At 42.0% G+C, this 14153-nt stretch overlaps 1 protein-coding gene across 1 annotated transcript in view; it reads left to right on the forward strand.

Moving 5' to 3' along the window:
- Positions 1-1668: 1668 nt before the first annotated feature.
- The window catches only part of dpp6a (dipeptidyl-peptidase 6a), a 1248500-nt gene continuing 1236015 nt past the window's right edge, over positions 1669-14153 (forward strand). The window contains exon 1 of the mRNA XM_041184706.1: positions 1669-1860. Within this exon, the coding sequence (XP_041040640.1) occupies positions 1669-1860 (192 nt within the window). The remainder of the gene's footprint in view (positions 1861-14153) is intronic.

Genomic DNA, 14153 nt, shown 5'->3' on the forward strand with positions numbered 1-14153 from the left:
GAATATATATATATTTTTTAAAATCCAAACTTCATTGAGTAAAGCGCGTTGGGTCACTCTGAGGTCGCGAAAAGCGCTGGATGAACGCAAGTCTTCCTTCCCACCGGGGGTACTTGTTTTCAGCGCTAGGATGAACGAATTCGCGTTAACGAACGAATAACCCCAAGCGCACTTCGCTGTGCTCCTCCTCTGACAGACAGTGAAGTGAAGGGTGAGCAGCGAAGGCGACATCTCTTTAGGTGACGGGTGCCTTGTTCAACATGTCCACACAGGGGTGCTACAGCCTGTCTAACACACCAACTCTGCAAAAAAAATTAAACACTTGCTTAACACGGGAGCGGGTGGTAGTGGATGGAGGGTGTGTGTGTGGGGAGGGGGGGGCGGTGTGGTGGGGGAATGCGTTGTCAAGCTAGGAAAGCGTTCTCCAGATGTTAGGTAGCACCCCTTGGATTTTGTGCTTTTTCTGACTACCCAAAGGAGAAGAATAACTGCTAAAACCTTCCTCCCTACCCCACCACCAGCACCACCACCACCACCCATTCTCCCCCGACCCTCCTTCAGCAACTCCCCAATCCCTATTGCACGGTGATCGCTGGCAGATCATACATCCACTACCTGGAGTTTGGAACAGTTTGCTTGGGGGAGGGAGGGGGGGGGAGTGGTGGGGGTTACTTTTCATGCAGAAAGCATCATCGGGGTCGGGATCGCGGTTGTCTTGGCGTATTCCTCCCTCGTCAGTTCCGGCCATACTCCTGTGTTTCACAGAAAGGTGCAGAGTGGGGAGGGAGGAGGAGGGGGCGGGGGAGGTAGGAGTGTGTGTGTGTGTGTGTGTGTTGGGGGGGGGGGGTTGTTTAGAGCGGTCAGGTGTGTGCAGCTCCCTGTGTGTGTGTGTGTGTGTGTGTGTGAGTGGGGTGTGGGGGGGGGAGGGTGTGTGTGTGTGTGTGTGTCTGTGGGGTGGGGGGGAGGGGGTGTGTGTGTGTGTCTGTGGGGGGGGGGAGGTAGGGGTGTGTGTGTGGGGGGGGGGTTTAGAGCGGTCAGGTGTGTGCAGCTCCCTCTGTGTGTGTGTGTGTGTGTGTGTGTGTCTGTCTGTCTGTGGGGGGAGGGGGGGTGTGGAGGGAGGGTGTGTGTGTGTGTGTGTGTCTGTGGGGGGGGGGGGGGGGGGTGGTGGAAGAGGGAGAGGGGAGGCAGTGTGATAGTTTACATGGAGACGGAGGGGAGAACCGAGCGGCGCTGTTGCTGCCGCTGATGCGTCCTCTTTGTAGCGAGATCGAAGACCCTTTCCACATCCCAGACCCCTTGGCAAAGGGAGAAGGAGAGCCGGGAGAACAGCGTGTCCTGAATGCCGTATCGACAGTCTGAGTCCCTCCCACTGAAGGGGATGTGATCCGGGAGTGATCGAGGACCCGGCATGTTCTAGATTCACTCCGGCGCCGTCTCCAGTCCAGTCCTGGCGGGATTTTTGGCGAGGACGCCCTGATCTCCTGATGCCGAAGCACCGTTAGGCCTCTCCCTCTCTCAGATATCTGTCTCTCATATACCTCTGCCCCCACCCACCCCCTGTACTCTTGCACTCTCACTTCCTACCCCTTTTAAGTGGACCGTTCATAGACGCCGACTGCTAGAAGTTATCTGGTTTTGTAGTCTGCGATAGTCCCCAGAGCTGACTTTATGGCTTCGCTATATCAAAGAATCACAGGGCAGATTAACACCTCCAGATCTTATCCGGCGCCTGCTGAAGCCAGTCACCTTCTTGGCGGCCAGTGCGCTGATGAGGACAACGGAGGGAAAGCGCCACGCTCTCTGGATGATAGCCGGCCCCGCTACCATTACCAGCACAGAAGTGACTGTGAAGATGATGATGTAAGATGATCATTAACTCCCCTTTATTTGTTATGTGTTCATGTTACATGTATGTGTAGCTATGTCTCTGTGTATGGAGGTATGTGTGTGTCTTGGTGCCTGCGTTTCCGCATGTGTTTGGTTAATTTGTCTCCTTCCCCCCCCCCCGCCCCGATCCTGTTCCGTTCAACCAGAGACAAGTTACTGAGCATCCCTGCCCTGTTTCAAGTTGCTTTTCATTAAGTTTTCTATTCTAGAACAACCTGTGTATTTTTGCCTGCATGCGCTGTTCATTTTGCAGACTGAAGGATTATAATCCATACTACAATCTTTTCTCAATCTCTCTCTCTCGTAAAAGACCACACTTAGCCCTATTTTTTTTTAAAAAAAAAGCTCCCTCCAGCATAGAACTTAATAGGCATTTGAATGAAATGAACTCCGGATTTATTGCCGGTTGCCTAAGTCTGTCTGTGTGTGTATATATATATATATATATATAAAACCTGCCGTTTTGTTGGTGCCTTGCGTTGTCTGGGAGAAACTGTTTAAAAAGTTGTATTTGCATATCGCCCTGGCAACCCATGAATCTTTAATAACTCTGGCTGGACTCCTGATCGATTTTATTATTATTATTATTTTTTGTCGCCTGGTATTTTAGTGGCGTGAGTCTGTAAAATGCACAGAAGTAAATCAAACAGCTGGCCGGCCAGCACCGCTCCTTCCTGAGCAGATCATGAGCGCTTTTGAGGCTTTCCAGCGGGATTCGCGCGCGAGCGATGTTGCTTCCCGTAACACTGCGTTACTGTAGATGGAGGCACTAAGATGTATTATTCCCTTCGGTTGGAATGTTCATATCCAAATAGTACATGGCACAGAACGTAGCTTTGTTTTTCTCTTAAATACCCGCCGCACCATGAGCTCTGCTAAGAAAAACAGGCAAGTGCAGCATGAACTCTCTGGGACAAGGGACAGGCGAGGTGGTCGATAACATGCATGACACCGAGAATTTTTACTATTTTCACAGCATGTATCTATCTCTCTCCCCCCCCCCCCCCACCCCATCCGCAAATAGATCAGAATATTTGTCGGCAGGCTCTATTTGTCCCCTATGCAATTTATTATTATTATTTTTAAAAAGCCTGTTTAATAGAACAGCAGGCTGATTCGGATTTCAGATCCAGATCGAAAGCAAAGGTCAGCGCTGTTCAGAGATCCGCTTAAAATCCAGTTGGCAGATGTGGTGGATGTGGGAGAGAGCTGCGCTCTCTCTCTCTTCTAGAGTTGGAACTGTACCCCAAAGAAAATGAAAGATGGGGTAGAATCCTGTCTTTTTACAACTATTTCTCTCAGTTGGATTTTAACAAATACAAAAAAAAGCATTTTTTTTTAGAAACAAGGTCGTGGGATATTTTAGAAACACGGTCATGGGATATTAAGTTGCATTGAAATAAATCACCTGGAAGTATAATATTAGTTATTCGAGTACAGAATTAGGGGTACCATAGGTAAAAGGAGACCATGAAAGCCCTAATTACCATTACCTTGATAAAAGTGCGGGACCACAGATCTTTAACTTTCCGAACAGGTACTGTACGGGCCATGAATTCAAGGTTAAATTGCCATAACGTGAACCTGACGTTTTCGATGGGGCAACATCTTTCTCGAAAGGCTTGCGCTACAAAAATCAGCAGGTGTCGCTTTCTAGCCCCCGCCACCGATGGGTTTCGGTTCAGGATAACGGCTCTTGCTTCGGAATTGCCTTGAGTTTTGTCGTTTGTGCTTTGAAGTTTGGGCGGGAGTGACGTCCGTGTATAATGCCCGAGGGTTCAAATAGTGGCATCAATTACTGGCGGTATACACGGGAGTTGTTAATACCGCTCCCGCCCCCGCCAAGAATCAGCGATAGACCGTTCCTCCATCGCCACTTGGCCGCTAGTATTTTGATCTGTCGAATTCATGCGATATGCCTTTCGCTGTAACTACAGCTGCCAATTACGGAAACCGAACAAAAGTGGCCGCTGAAAACAGCGTTATAATATCACCAAAAATAAGCTCAAAGAAATTTTCGTCAGCTCAAGTGATTTCCCCGCACCAAACAAAAAACCTTTTATAATTTTGTGGCTTGTACTAACAAAAGGAAAATTAGAACACTTACCTTTGACTTTCTAAACTAAAGTGTGAAATGAAATGGCTTGAAGAATAAAATGGCAAGTAGAATAGTTCAGTTAGTGTGATTTGATTTGAAATTGTCTGATTAACCTTTGAGATTCCTAAGAAATGTTTATATCGTGGGCAATATAGTTGGTCATCAAATAACAAGTTGTCCTAGCCTAGATTGATACTATCGGAGTTCATTCCCCTTTCGAAAGCTGTCTTGTAATTAATTATTCAATCAATATAATCTGCAGAATATGTAATGTTTCTGTATCTTCTCGCAGCTCCTGTGCCTTGTGACCAACGCCACCTCCAGGCCTTCTTCTAAGTTGAAGTTAATAGTGCCATTAAGAAACGTCTTATTGTCAATAATGATGAATTACTGAAATTACTGAATTAGCAAAGCTACAGTTGTAATCGAGTACTTACCCAGTAGCTACCAAGCCAAAAATTACAACTGCTCAAATTATTGTGACTCTAGGGCATGAGCTACAGAATTCTATAGAGCAACAAGTTCTGTTTATAAGGTGGTTGTAACTTAGTAAAATGCCTCAAGGCACTTCACTAGAAAGTTATCAAACAAAATGTGACACTGAGCCAGAAGGAAATATTAGCGCAAATGGTGAAAAGCTTGGTGGGGCTTAAGAAGCATCTTAAAAGAAAGCAAGCAAAGGAGAGGTGGAGAGATTTTAAGGAAGGAACCCTAAACTTCAGGGAATTAACAACTGAAAGCAGAGCGCCAACGGTGGAATAATTAAAACTGGGGACACTCAAGGCCAGAATCGGAGGAGCACAGATATCTCAGAAGGTAAAAGCAAAATACTGTGGATGCTGGAAATCTGAAATAAAACCAGAAAGTGCTGGGAATACTCAACAGCATCTGTGAAGAGGAAAACAGTTAATGTTTCAAATAAGTTAACTGTCAGTCACTATCACTGGTGCATTCTCCATGGCAACACCTCTACCAGTCAGAGTTCACTTGCCAACCAATGAGCACTGTCATCACATACAGTATAAATTGTTGTTTTCCCTTTATATTGGTATTCTTGTGAAGTATCCTGATGAGTGCGAGATGAAAAGCTTTGACATGTCTCTTTTTTCAGCAATGCTCGAGTAATATTTGAGTTAACGTTGACTCTCTTTCCTCAGATGCAGCCAGACCTGCTGAGTAGTTGCAGCACTTCCTGTTTTTATATTGGAAGGTTGTAGGGCTGGAGTAGATTAGAGATAAGGAGGAGAAAGACTATGGCAGCATTTGAGAATTATAAAATGGAACCAATGTAAGTCAGCAAGCACAGAAGTGATGGGTGAATCAGACTTGGAGTGAACTACAATACCGGCAGCAGAATTTGGGATGCCTTCAAGAGTAGAATGCATAGTCAATGTATAGACTTGAATAGTCAAGTCTAGAGGCATAAATGGTATGGATGAGGGTTCCAGCAGTGGATGAGCTGGTTTGGGGTGGTGTTGGTGAATGTTAATAAGGTGGAAAAAAGGCAGTCTTAGTAATGCCATGACAGCTTATCTCAGGATCAAATATCACATCAATTTTGGTTTGGTTCCTCCTCAGAGAGTTGCCAGGGAGAACATTTTGTGATTGCATGATAAAGTAATGTTCCACATTATCTCCTGTTTTTTTTTTGCTTTGAGATTGACCTCTACCCTTGTGTTGGCATGGTAACCACTTTCAGGATATATATTATTTAAAAAAGTCCATTAATTTTAATTTTAAAGAAGGTTTTTGATGTATTTGTGTTAAAGAAAAGTCTTTTCATGATAATTAATTCATTTCATAATGCTCAGTTGGACTTTCAAAGCCTAGTTAAATGAAGGACAGTTGGTCATTTTGGAGTACAGAATCTAGTCTTGAATATAGAGATGGATAAATAGCAAGTTAGATTGCCTATAAGATTATCAAATACATGCAGCTTCCATAATAAATCATATATACTTTTTACAGTTTATCATCTTTATTGGTCACTACGATTAAATTGCAGATTTGAACTCAGACTCTTTGGCTGTTTGTTTAATTATAGGAACTGTTTCAAGATATTTATTAAATGTTAATTTGGTTGCTGTGCCACTGCCAGATGTCAACATGCCTTAAGTACTTATAGTGTGCAATGTGCTCAAAAAGGCTATGATGGTGACAAAACAAAACTGCACATTAGCACTCTACATATACGCTGCTTATATTTCTTGGGAATCAACTACAGAGTATTTCTCGTAAGACTGTATTAATAATGTCACAGTTATTGGCCTGTGTAATGATATCAATAACATGGGAGTGTAGTAGTTAAACCATAGAACAAAATGTTGGATTGCCCTCCCAAACAATTAACCCATTACAGTGCATTGTAGTGAACAACAGGTATGCTAGGGCAGCTTTTTTTTAACTGCAAATTATTATGATTCAGATGGCTTTTATAAACAAATCACAAGAATATTTTTACTGTGGACTGTGATCATTAACCAGTTCTTTCTAATTAGGATTATGAGACAAACAGGAAACCATAGCCCCCCCCCATCACTCCTGTTGATTTGATTAAATTGCTACATTTAAATATTTTCCCGATATGTTTATCTTGCATGTTCTTCAGCTGCCTGAGCCCTAAGCTCTGGAATTCCCTCATTAAGCCTCCCTACCTCTCATTTATCTTTTAAAATGCTCTTAAAATTTACCACTTTGACCAAGCTTTTCAGTCACCCCGTCCCAGTATCTCCTGGGTGTCAAATTTTGCTTGATAATGTTCCTGTGAAGTTCCTTGGGATATCTCACTACTGTAAAGATACTGTTATTTATTCATATGGGATATTTCTGGATTGGCATTGCAGATGTTAAAGCTACTTGGGAACATCCATGCTTCAAAGAAATGGCATTTGTGATGAGCAGCACAAGCACAAAACAAAACTCCTTACAAAAATTAAACTGAACATTTGACAACTACTGAGTAATTGGTTACAGCAGCAAGTTTAAGATTGCAGTTTAAATCACATTTATAAACCATTTGTTCTCTGTATCATTTCCACATATCCATTAGTTTCCAGTCTGGTACCTTCAATGCTGTACTGAAACTGCCCCTGATCTTTGGAAAGCCCCTTTAAAAAAGATTAATATATTGAATTAAATAGACACTAAAGCCGAGATTTTACCTTAATCTGCTGACATGAAGGCAAAAAGAGAAAAAATCTGACACTGATCAAAATTCATGGCTCCTCCTTGTGGAATTGAAGCAGTACCAGCCTACTTGCCTAAAAACAATTTTTTAAAAAGCAGTTTAGATCTTATTTATATTCAGTGAAAGAGTTAAGCTACCACTTAAGGTTCCACAAAATTGTTTTTTTTTTCTGGGTCGGGGGTGAAAATAACTCAGTTATATGCGATTTAAAGGAGCTAATCCAGGGGACAGTCATTATTACAATCACAAAATGCCACTGCTGTCCATGATATTTTTGGCTGAATACATAGGTTAGAAAAATAAATAACAATTTATTTGGTTTGATAGTTTAAATATATATAATCTAACTTTTTTTCTTTCGAATGCCAACGAGTGGGTGGTCGAGTTTGCCTATTTTGAAGGGGGGAGCTGTCCAGCATTTGGAAAACCAGGAGCTGTCCATTGTCTGCAGGGACTGAATGTTGCCCGGATTATTGATTCATTCTGCCGACGGACTGATGAAGTTTTTTGTCATATGCAGGGACCTGATCAAAGGGATCTGATGTCCTGGTTGTGCACTGATCAGAGGGGTTTGTTGTAATTAGGGGAGGGGCCAGAGAGGTTTGTTGCCTTCAGTATGAGTTAAGTAGACTGTGTCCTTTGCAGTGATCAGGAGGGTTTGCTGCTGTTTTTTTCTGTCCAGCTAATATTGCAGTGCTTTTCAATATCCAGGTTACAATTCTCATCTTGTCCATTGGTGCACTACAGAAAGAAGTTAATGTGTGAAACATGTAGAGCTGACTGACAGTATTAATACGAGCTGGGTGCAGATGCGTAGGGGCATGGGTGGATATGCCCAAATGATGGATCTTCAGTCTGTGATAAAAATAAATTGTTGTGGGTTATTAATTTACAATCACATTGGCATTATTCTCTGCATATTGGAAATATATGGTAATACATCAAAACGTTGTCCACTGATCTTACATTGTTTTCTGTGCAGAATGACTAATTATTCTGCATTGTCAGTGATAATGAAGTAATATTAAAAATGAATGTTTATAAGGATGGTACATTTTGCATTGGAAATATCTAAACATATAATCCATGTTTTATTAGGGCTAAAATGGAATGCAATATCACTCTGAATTTTATCTCAAGACTGAATGCACTCCTTTCCAATTTTTCCTGCCAGATAGTTTTCATAACTTTATAATTATCAGTAGAGTATACACATTGGATTAGATAACATCAGTAAGGTAAAACCATGGACAAAAGAACAAAACTCAAGAGGTGAGGTGAGAGTGATGGCCCTTGACATCAAGGTAGCATTTGAAAACCGGGGCAAAATGCTCCACTGGCTGGAATTATATCTAGCACAAAGGAAGATGGTTGTGGTTGTTGGAGGTCAATCATCTCAGTCCCAGGACATCGCTGCAAAAGATCCTCAGGTTAATGCCTTAGGCCCAACCATCTTCAGCTGCTTCATCAATGGCCTTCCCTCCATCATAAAGTCAGTGGTGAGAATGTTCATTGATGATTGCACAGTATTTAGCACCATTCGCAACTCCTCAGATGCTGAAGATGTCCGTGTCTATTTGCACAGGCACAGATGCAGCGAGACCTGAACGGCATCCAAGCTTGGGCTGATAAGTAGCAAGTAACATTCACGCCACACAAGTGCCAGGCAATGACCATCTCCAACAAGAGATAATCTAACCATCTCCCTTGACATTCAGTGGCATTACCATCACTGAATCCTCCACTATCAATGTTCTAGGAGTTATCACTGAACAGAAACTGAACTGGACCAGCCCTATAAACACTATGGTTACAAGAGCAGGTTAAAGACTGGGAATTCTGTGGACAGTGACTCACCTCCTGACTCCTAAGCCTTTCCACCATTGACAGGGCACAACTCAGGAGTGGAATGGAATACTTGCCGCTTGCTTCCATGACTGTGGCTCCAACAACACCCTAGAATCTTAACACCAGGACAAAGCAGTCTACTTGACTGGCATCCCATCCACTACCTTAAACAGTCAGTCACTTCACCACTAACAGACAGTGGCAGAAGTGCGTACTATATAGACGATGCACTGTAGAAGCTCACCAACAGCACCTTCCAAATCTCCTACCATCTAGAAGAGCAAGGGCAGCAGACACATGTCAACACCACTACCTGCAAGCTCCCGTACAAGTTACACGCCATTTCTGTGGGCTACTGGCTGGGGAGACATTGCTGGAGGTCAGTGACTGGAAGGCCAGTGCTTTGGGAGCCAATATTGTGAGATGCTGTACAAAAACAGAATTACCTGGAAAAACTCAGCAGGTCTGGCAGCATCGGCGGAGAAGAAAAGAGTTGACGTTTCGAGTCCTCATGACTGCTGAAGGGTCATGAGGACTCGAAATGTCAACTCTTCTGTTCTCCGCCGATGCTGCCAGACCTGCTGAGTTTTTCCAGGTAATTCTGTTTTTGTTTTGGATTTCCAGCATTCGCAGTTTTTTGTTTTTATCTCTTTGTGAGATGCTGTGTTCACTGTCATGCTCCAGTGAATCCCTGGGAATTAGTATGCAGTTTAATGTTTGCAATTGCATGGGAACACCACTTGCTGCAAGTTTCCCTCTAAGCCCCATCCTGACTTGGAACTATATTGGCACTCCTTCACTGTCAATGGATTAAAATCCTGGAACAACCTTCCATATCAGAACTCTGGGCATACCTACAACAGATGGACTGCAGCAGTTCAAGAAGACAGCTCATCACACCTTATCAAGGGGAAATTGGGGAAGGGCAATAAATGCTTGCCTAGCCAGTGATGGTCATATCCTCTGAATGAATATTTAAAAAAAAAAGCACCCTGACTTGGAACTATATTGGTCTTCCTTCACTGCCACTGGATCAATAACCTGGAACTCCTAACAGCACTATAGGAGGGTGCACACCAGATGGACTACAGTGTTTCAAGAAGGTGGCCCTCCATCATCTTCCCGAGGGGAACTTGGGATGAGCAACCAATGCTGGCCTTGCTAGTAATACCAACATCCTATGAAGGAAAGTAAAAAAACGCAGCAAAATAGATTGTTAATAACAGAGGGAAACTGTTCTGAACTAAGCTATTGTCTATTAACATCACCTGTGCCTAGATGTTAATGTGCTGTTTAACATAATGCCCATTTGTTTCAGTCTGATATGCTAATTAAAACAGGAGGTATTAATTTAATCAGGTTCCTCTGATAATACTTCTCAGTTCATGTTTTGTAACTTCAACAAATTTATACATTGGCTGGCTGGTGAATTGGAAATTTGTTCTAAAGGCATGGCGCCAGCAAGAATCAAATAGTGCATACAAGGTAAGCTAATTCAGGATTTACTAATCTGATTGTAAGCTTTGGACATTAACTGCCTTCAGATACTAGTAAGAAGAGAAGATTTCAGGGAGGTCAGGTGTTTCACAGTTTTGAGGGCTCAAGAAGGAAAGCGTACTGACAATGCCAATTAGACTGGTTATTGTACTGCCTGACAATACTTTTTTTATATTTGTTTATATTTGTTTATTACCCATCCTTAATTGCCCTTGAGAATGGAGTGGCTTGCTAGGCCATTTCAGAGGGCATTTAAGGGTCTGGAGTCACATTTAAGTCAGACCAGGTAAGGACAGCAGATTTCCTTCCCTAACCAATTGGTTTATTACAACAATTTCATGATCATCATTTGACTTTTAATTCCAGATTTTTTTTATTGAATTCAAATTCCAGAATCTGCTGTGATGGAATTCAAACCCAGGTCCCCAGACCATTACTCTGGGTCTCTGGATTACTAGTCCAGCCACAATACACAACCGCCTCCCTTCTATAACAGCACTCTGTATATATTGAGAAGGCCGTGAACACTTTAAAGATCTGAAGATTAGTCAAGTGGGTTTGTTGCTATACAGGATGGGTATGAAGCAGAAGTAAACACTCAACAGTCTATCACCCAAAATTAAAATTGTACTGTAAAAACAATTTTCTTGTGAATTGCATTTAATTAATTCTTCGAATACTTGGCAGTAGTAACATCACAACCACTTTTCAGGTTTCTTCATGATTGTGAATGTCACACTAAGCTATTAAAGCCTTTTAGTGAGCAAAAATGAATTAATCAAACATCATCAAAGAGTCAACTAAATCAGTGCTTGTGTACAGCATGCTAAAGGCCGCTGAGCAGGAGAAAAATCTAGGCCTTATAGTACATGAAGATCCATGGTCGGTGCTACACATTTGCTGTAACAAGAAAGAGTTAGAATGTATTGCCAGAAGCATCAAATGCAAAATCAAAAATATCTCTGTGTAAGACCTTGGTTAGGCTTTATCTGGAATACTCAGTCTATTTTTGGTTCCTTTGCATGGTAGGTGATATACAGGCTCTGCAAAAAGGATCAAAGAAAGGCTACTAGTTGCTACCAGGTTTATAAACCCTACATTATCAGAAGAGGCTTCGAGAGCAGGATTTGTTTAACTCTAAAAATGCATGATTTCAAGCAGAATTGATTTATGCTTTTTAATGAAAGGAATCACTTCAGTTCATGTGAAATGGCAACATGAGTTCAGTAGGTTAGGGAGGGCTAGGGGGTGTGAATCTATGTTAAATACATATAGATTGGTTTAGATTTCAGGAAGCATTTTCACATAGAGTTATAGATCAATGAAACAAGCTTTTGCAGTGAGTGCGGATTCTATGAAAACATTCAAAAGATGAATTATTTCCCAAATGTGGCCAGTGTAATTACACATAAAATGAAAGCGGGCATTAGGGATAGATAACTCCATCATCATGGTCTTCTCAAACATCTCTGAACACTTTCAGAGGTTGGAGATGAATTTTTCAAGTTCTGTTTCCTCAATTTCTTTTTAGGTTTTTAACCTTTCCAGATGATTGCATAATGGTGGTGGTGGCAAGCAAGAATAGCGTGTTATAGGATGAGTTCAATGGACACCTGACTTATTTATTATCATATGCCTCAGATGAAAAAATAAATATCTCCTGTTTCAGTAGTCACTTTATTTTTGGCTCAGGGGCAGAAACTTGTGGGCTCAAGCCTTCCTGTAGTGACTTGAAAACCTTTATCTAGGCTGACATAACAGTGTAGTACTGAGAGAATGCTGCACTCTGAGGAGCCATCTTTTGTATGAAACGTTAAATCAAGGGCCAATCTATGTCCTTCAGGTCAATCTTTAAGATACCATGATATAATTCAAAGAAAAGAGGAAAAGTTCTCTGATCGCCCTGGCCAAAATTTATTCCTCAACCAGCATCACTAAAAATTGATTCTCTCCTTTTATCCCATTGCTCTTTTTTGGGGCCTTGCTTTGCAGAAATTAGCTGTCATGTTTCTGTGCATTACAATAATGCCTGTATTTCCAAAGTAGTTTGTTGGCTGTGAAGTGCTTTAAGATACGAACATAAGAGCAAGAGTAGGCCATTCAGCCCCTATTGAGCCTGCTCCGCTATTCAATTAGATCATAGCTGATCATCTATCTCAATGCCACTTTCCCATGCTATCTCCATCTCCCTTGATGCCATTGGTATCCAGAAGTCTATTGATTCCTGCCTCAAACATGCTCAATGATTGACCTTCTGCAGCCCTCTGGGGTAGAGAATTCCAAAGATTCATCACCCTCTGAGTGAAGAAATTCTTCCTCATCTCAGTCCAAAATGGCCTGCCCCTTATTCTGACACTGTGTACCCTGGTTCTAGACTTACCAGCCAGGGAAAACATCCCATCTACATTTACCCTGTCACACCCTGTAAAAATTATATAAGTTTCGATGAGATCACCTCTCATTCTTTGAAGCTATAGAAAATACAGGCCCAGTTTTGCCGATCTCTCCTCATAAGAAAATCCCTCCATTCCAGCAATTGGCCTGGTGAACCTCCACTGCACTCCCTCTATGGCAAGTATATCCTTCCTTGATTAAGAAGACCAAAACTGTACACAATATTCTAGGTGAGGTCTCACCAAAGCTCTATACAATTGCAGCAAGACACCTTTACTCCTGTGCTCAAAACCTCTTGCAATGAACCTAACATACCACTTGCCTTCCTAGTTGCTTGCTACACCTACATGCTAACTTTTAGTAGGTAGGTGGGCCTGAAACAAGGTGTCTCAGTCTCAGGATACAGGGCAGGCCATTTAGGACTGAGATGAGGAGAAATTTCTTCACTCAGAGGGTGGTGAACCTGTGGAATTCTCTACCACAGAAGGTTGTGGAGGCCAAGTCACTGAATATATTTAAGTAGGAAATATATAGATTCTGGACTCTAAAAGTGTCAAGGGGTATGGGGAAAGAGTGGGAGTACGGATTCAGCCACGATCATATTGAATGGTGAAGCAGGCTCGAAGGGCCAAGCGACCTACTCCTGCTCCTATTTTCTATGTTTCTATGAACAAGGACATCCAAGTCCCTTTAGACATTAACACTTCACACCTTTCACGATTTAAGAAATACTCTGCCTTTGTTTTTTCTACCAAAGTGGATAACTTCACACTTATTCATATTATATTCCATCTGTCATGTTCTTGCCCATTCACTTAGCCTGTCCAAGTCCTCTTGAAGCCTCCTCGCATTCTTCTCACAACTTTCATTCCCACCTAATTTTCTGTCACAGGTTGACAGAATGCAAATTCTTTCTTTAATTGTGAATGAGGAAACAAGATATTATTAACTATTAACATGAGAATAGTAACAAGATTAAACAAAATACAAGCACTCTGCCAGCATGAATTCTCTGCCTAGCTTCCAAACGCTAACTAATTTAATGTCTAGCGTTGTCTATCAGTTAGAACAGATGGAGAGGATTGATTTCAAAGCAATAAGATTCTGGGTTTAGATAATTCTTAATTGCTCAGAGTTCAATCTTAAATCTGGTGCCGTCTGAATTCCTTGATTAAATTCCTGCCTTATAGTCACTCTCGGTTGTTTCTTTCTTAATATAAAAACAATCTTCAGGAAGTGGGT

Source organism: Carcharodon carcharias, chromosome 3 (genome assembly GCF_017639515.1).
Source record: "Carcharodon carcharias isolate sCarCar2 chromosome 3, sCarCar2.pri, whole genome shotgun sequence".
Lineage (NCBI taxonomy): Eukaryota > Metazoa > Chordata > Chondrichthyes > Lamniformes > Lamnidae > Carcharodon > Carcharodon carcharias.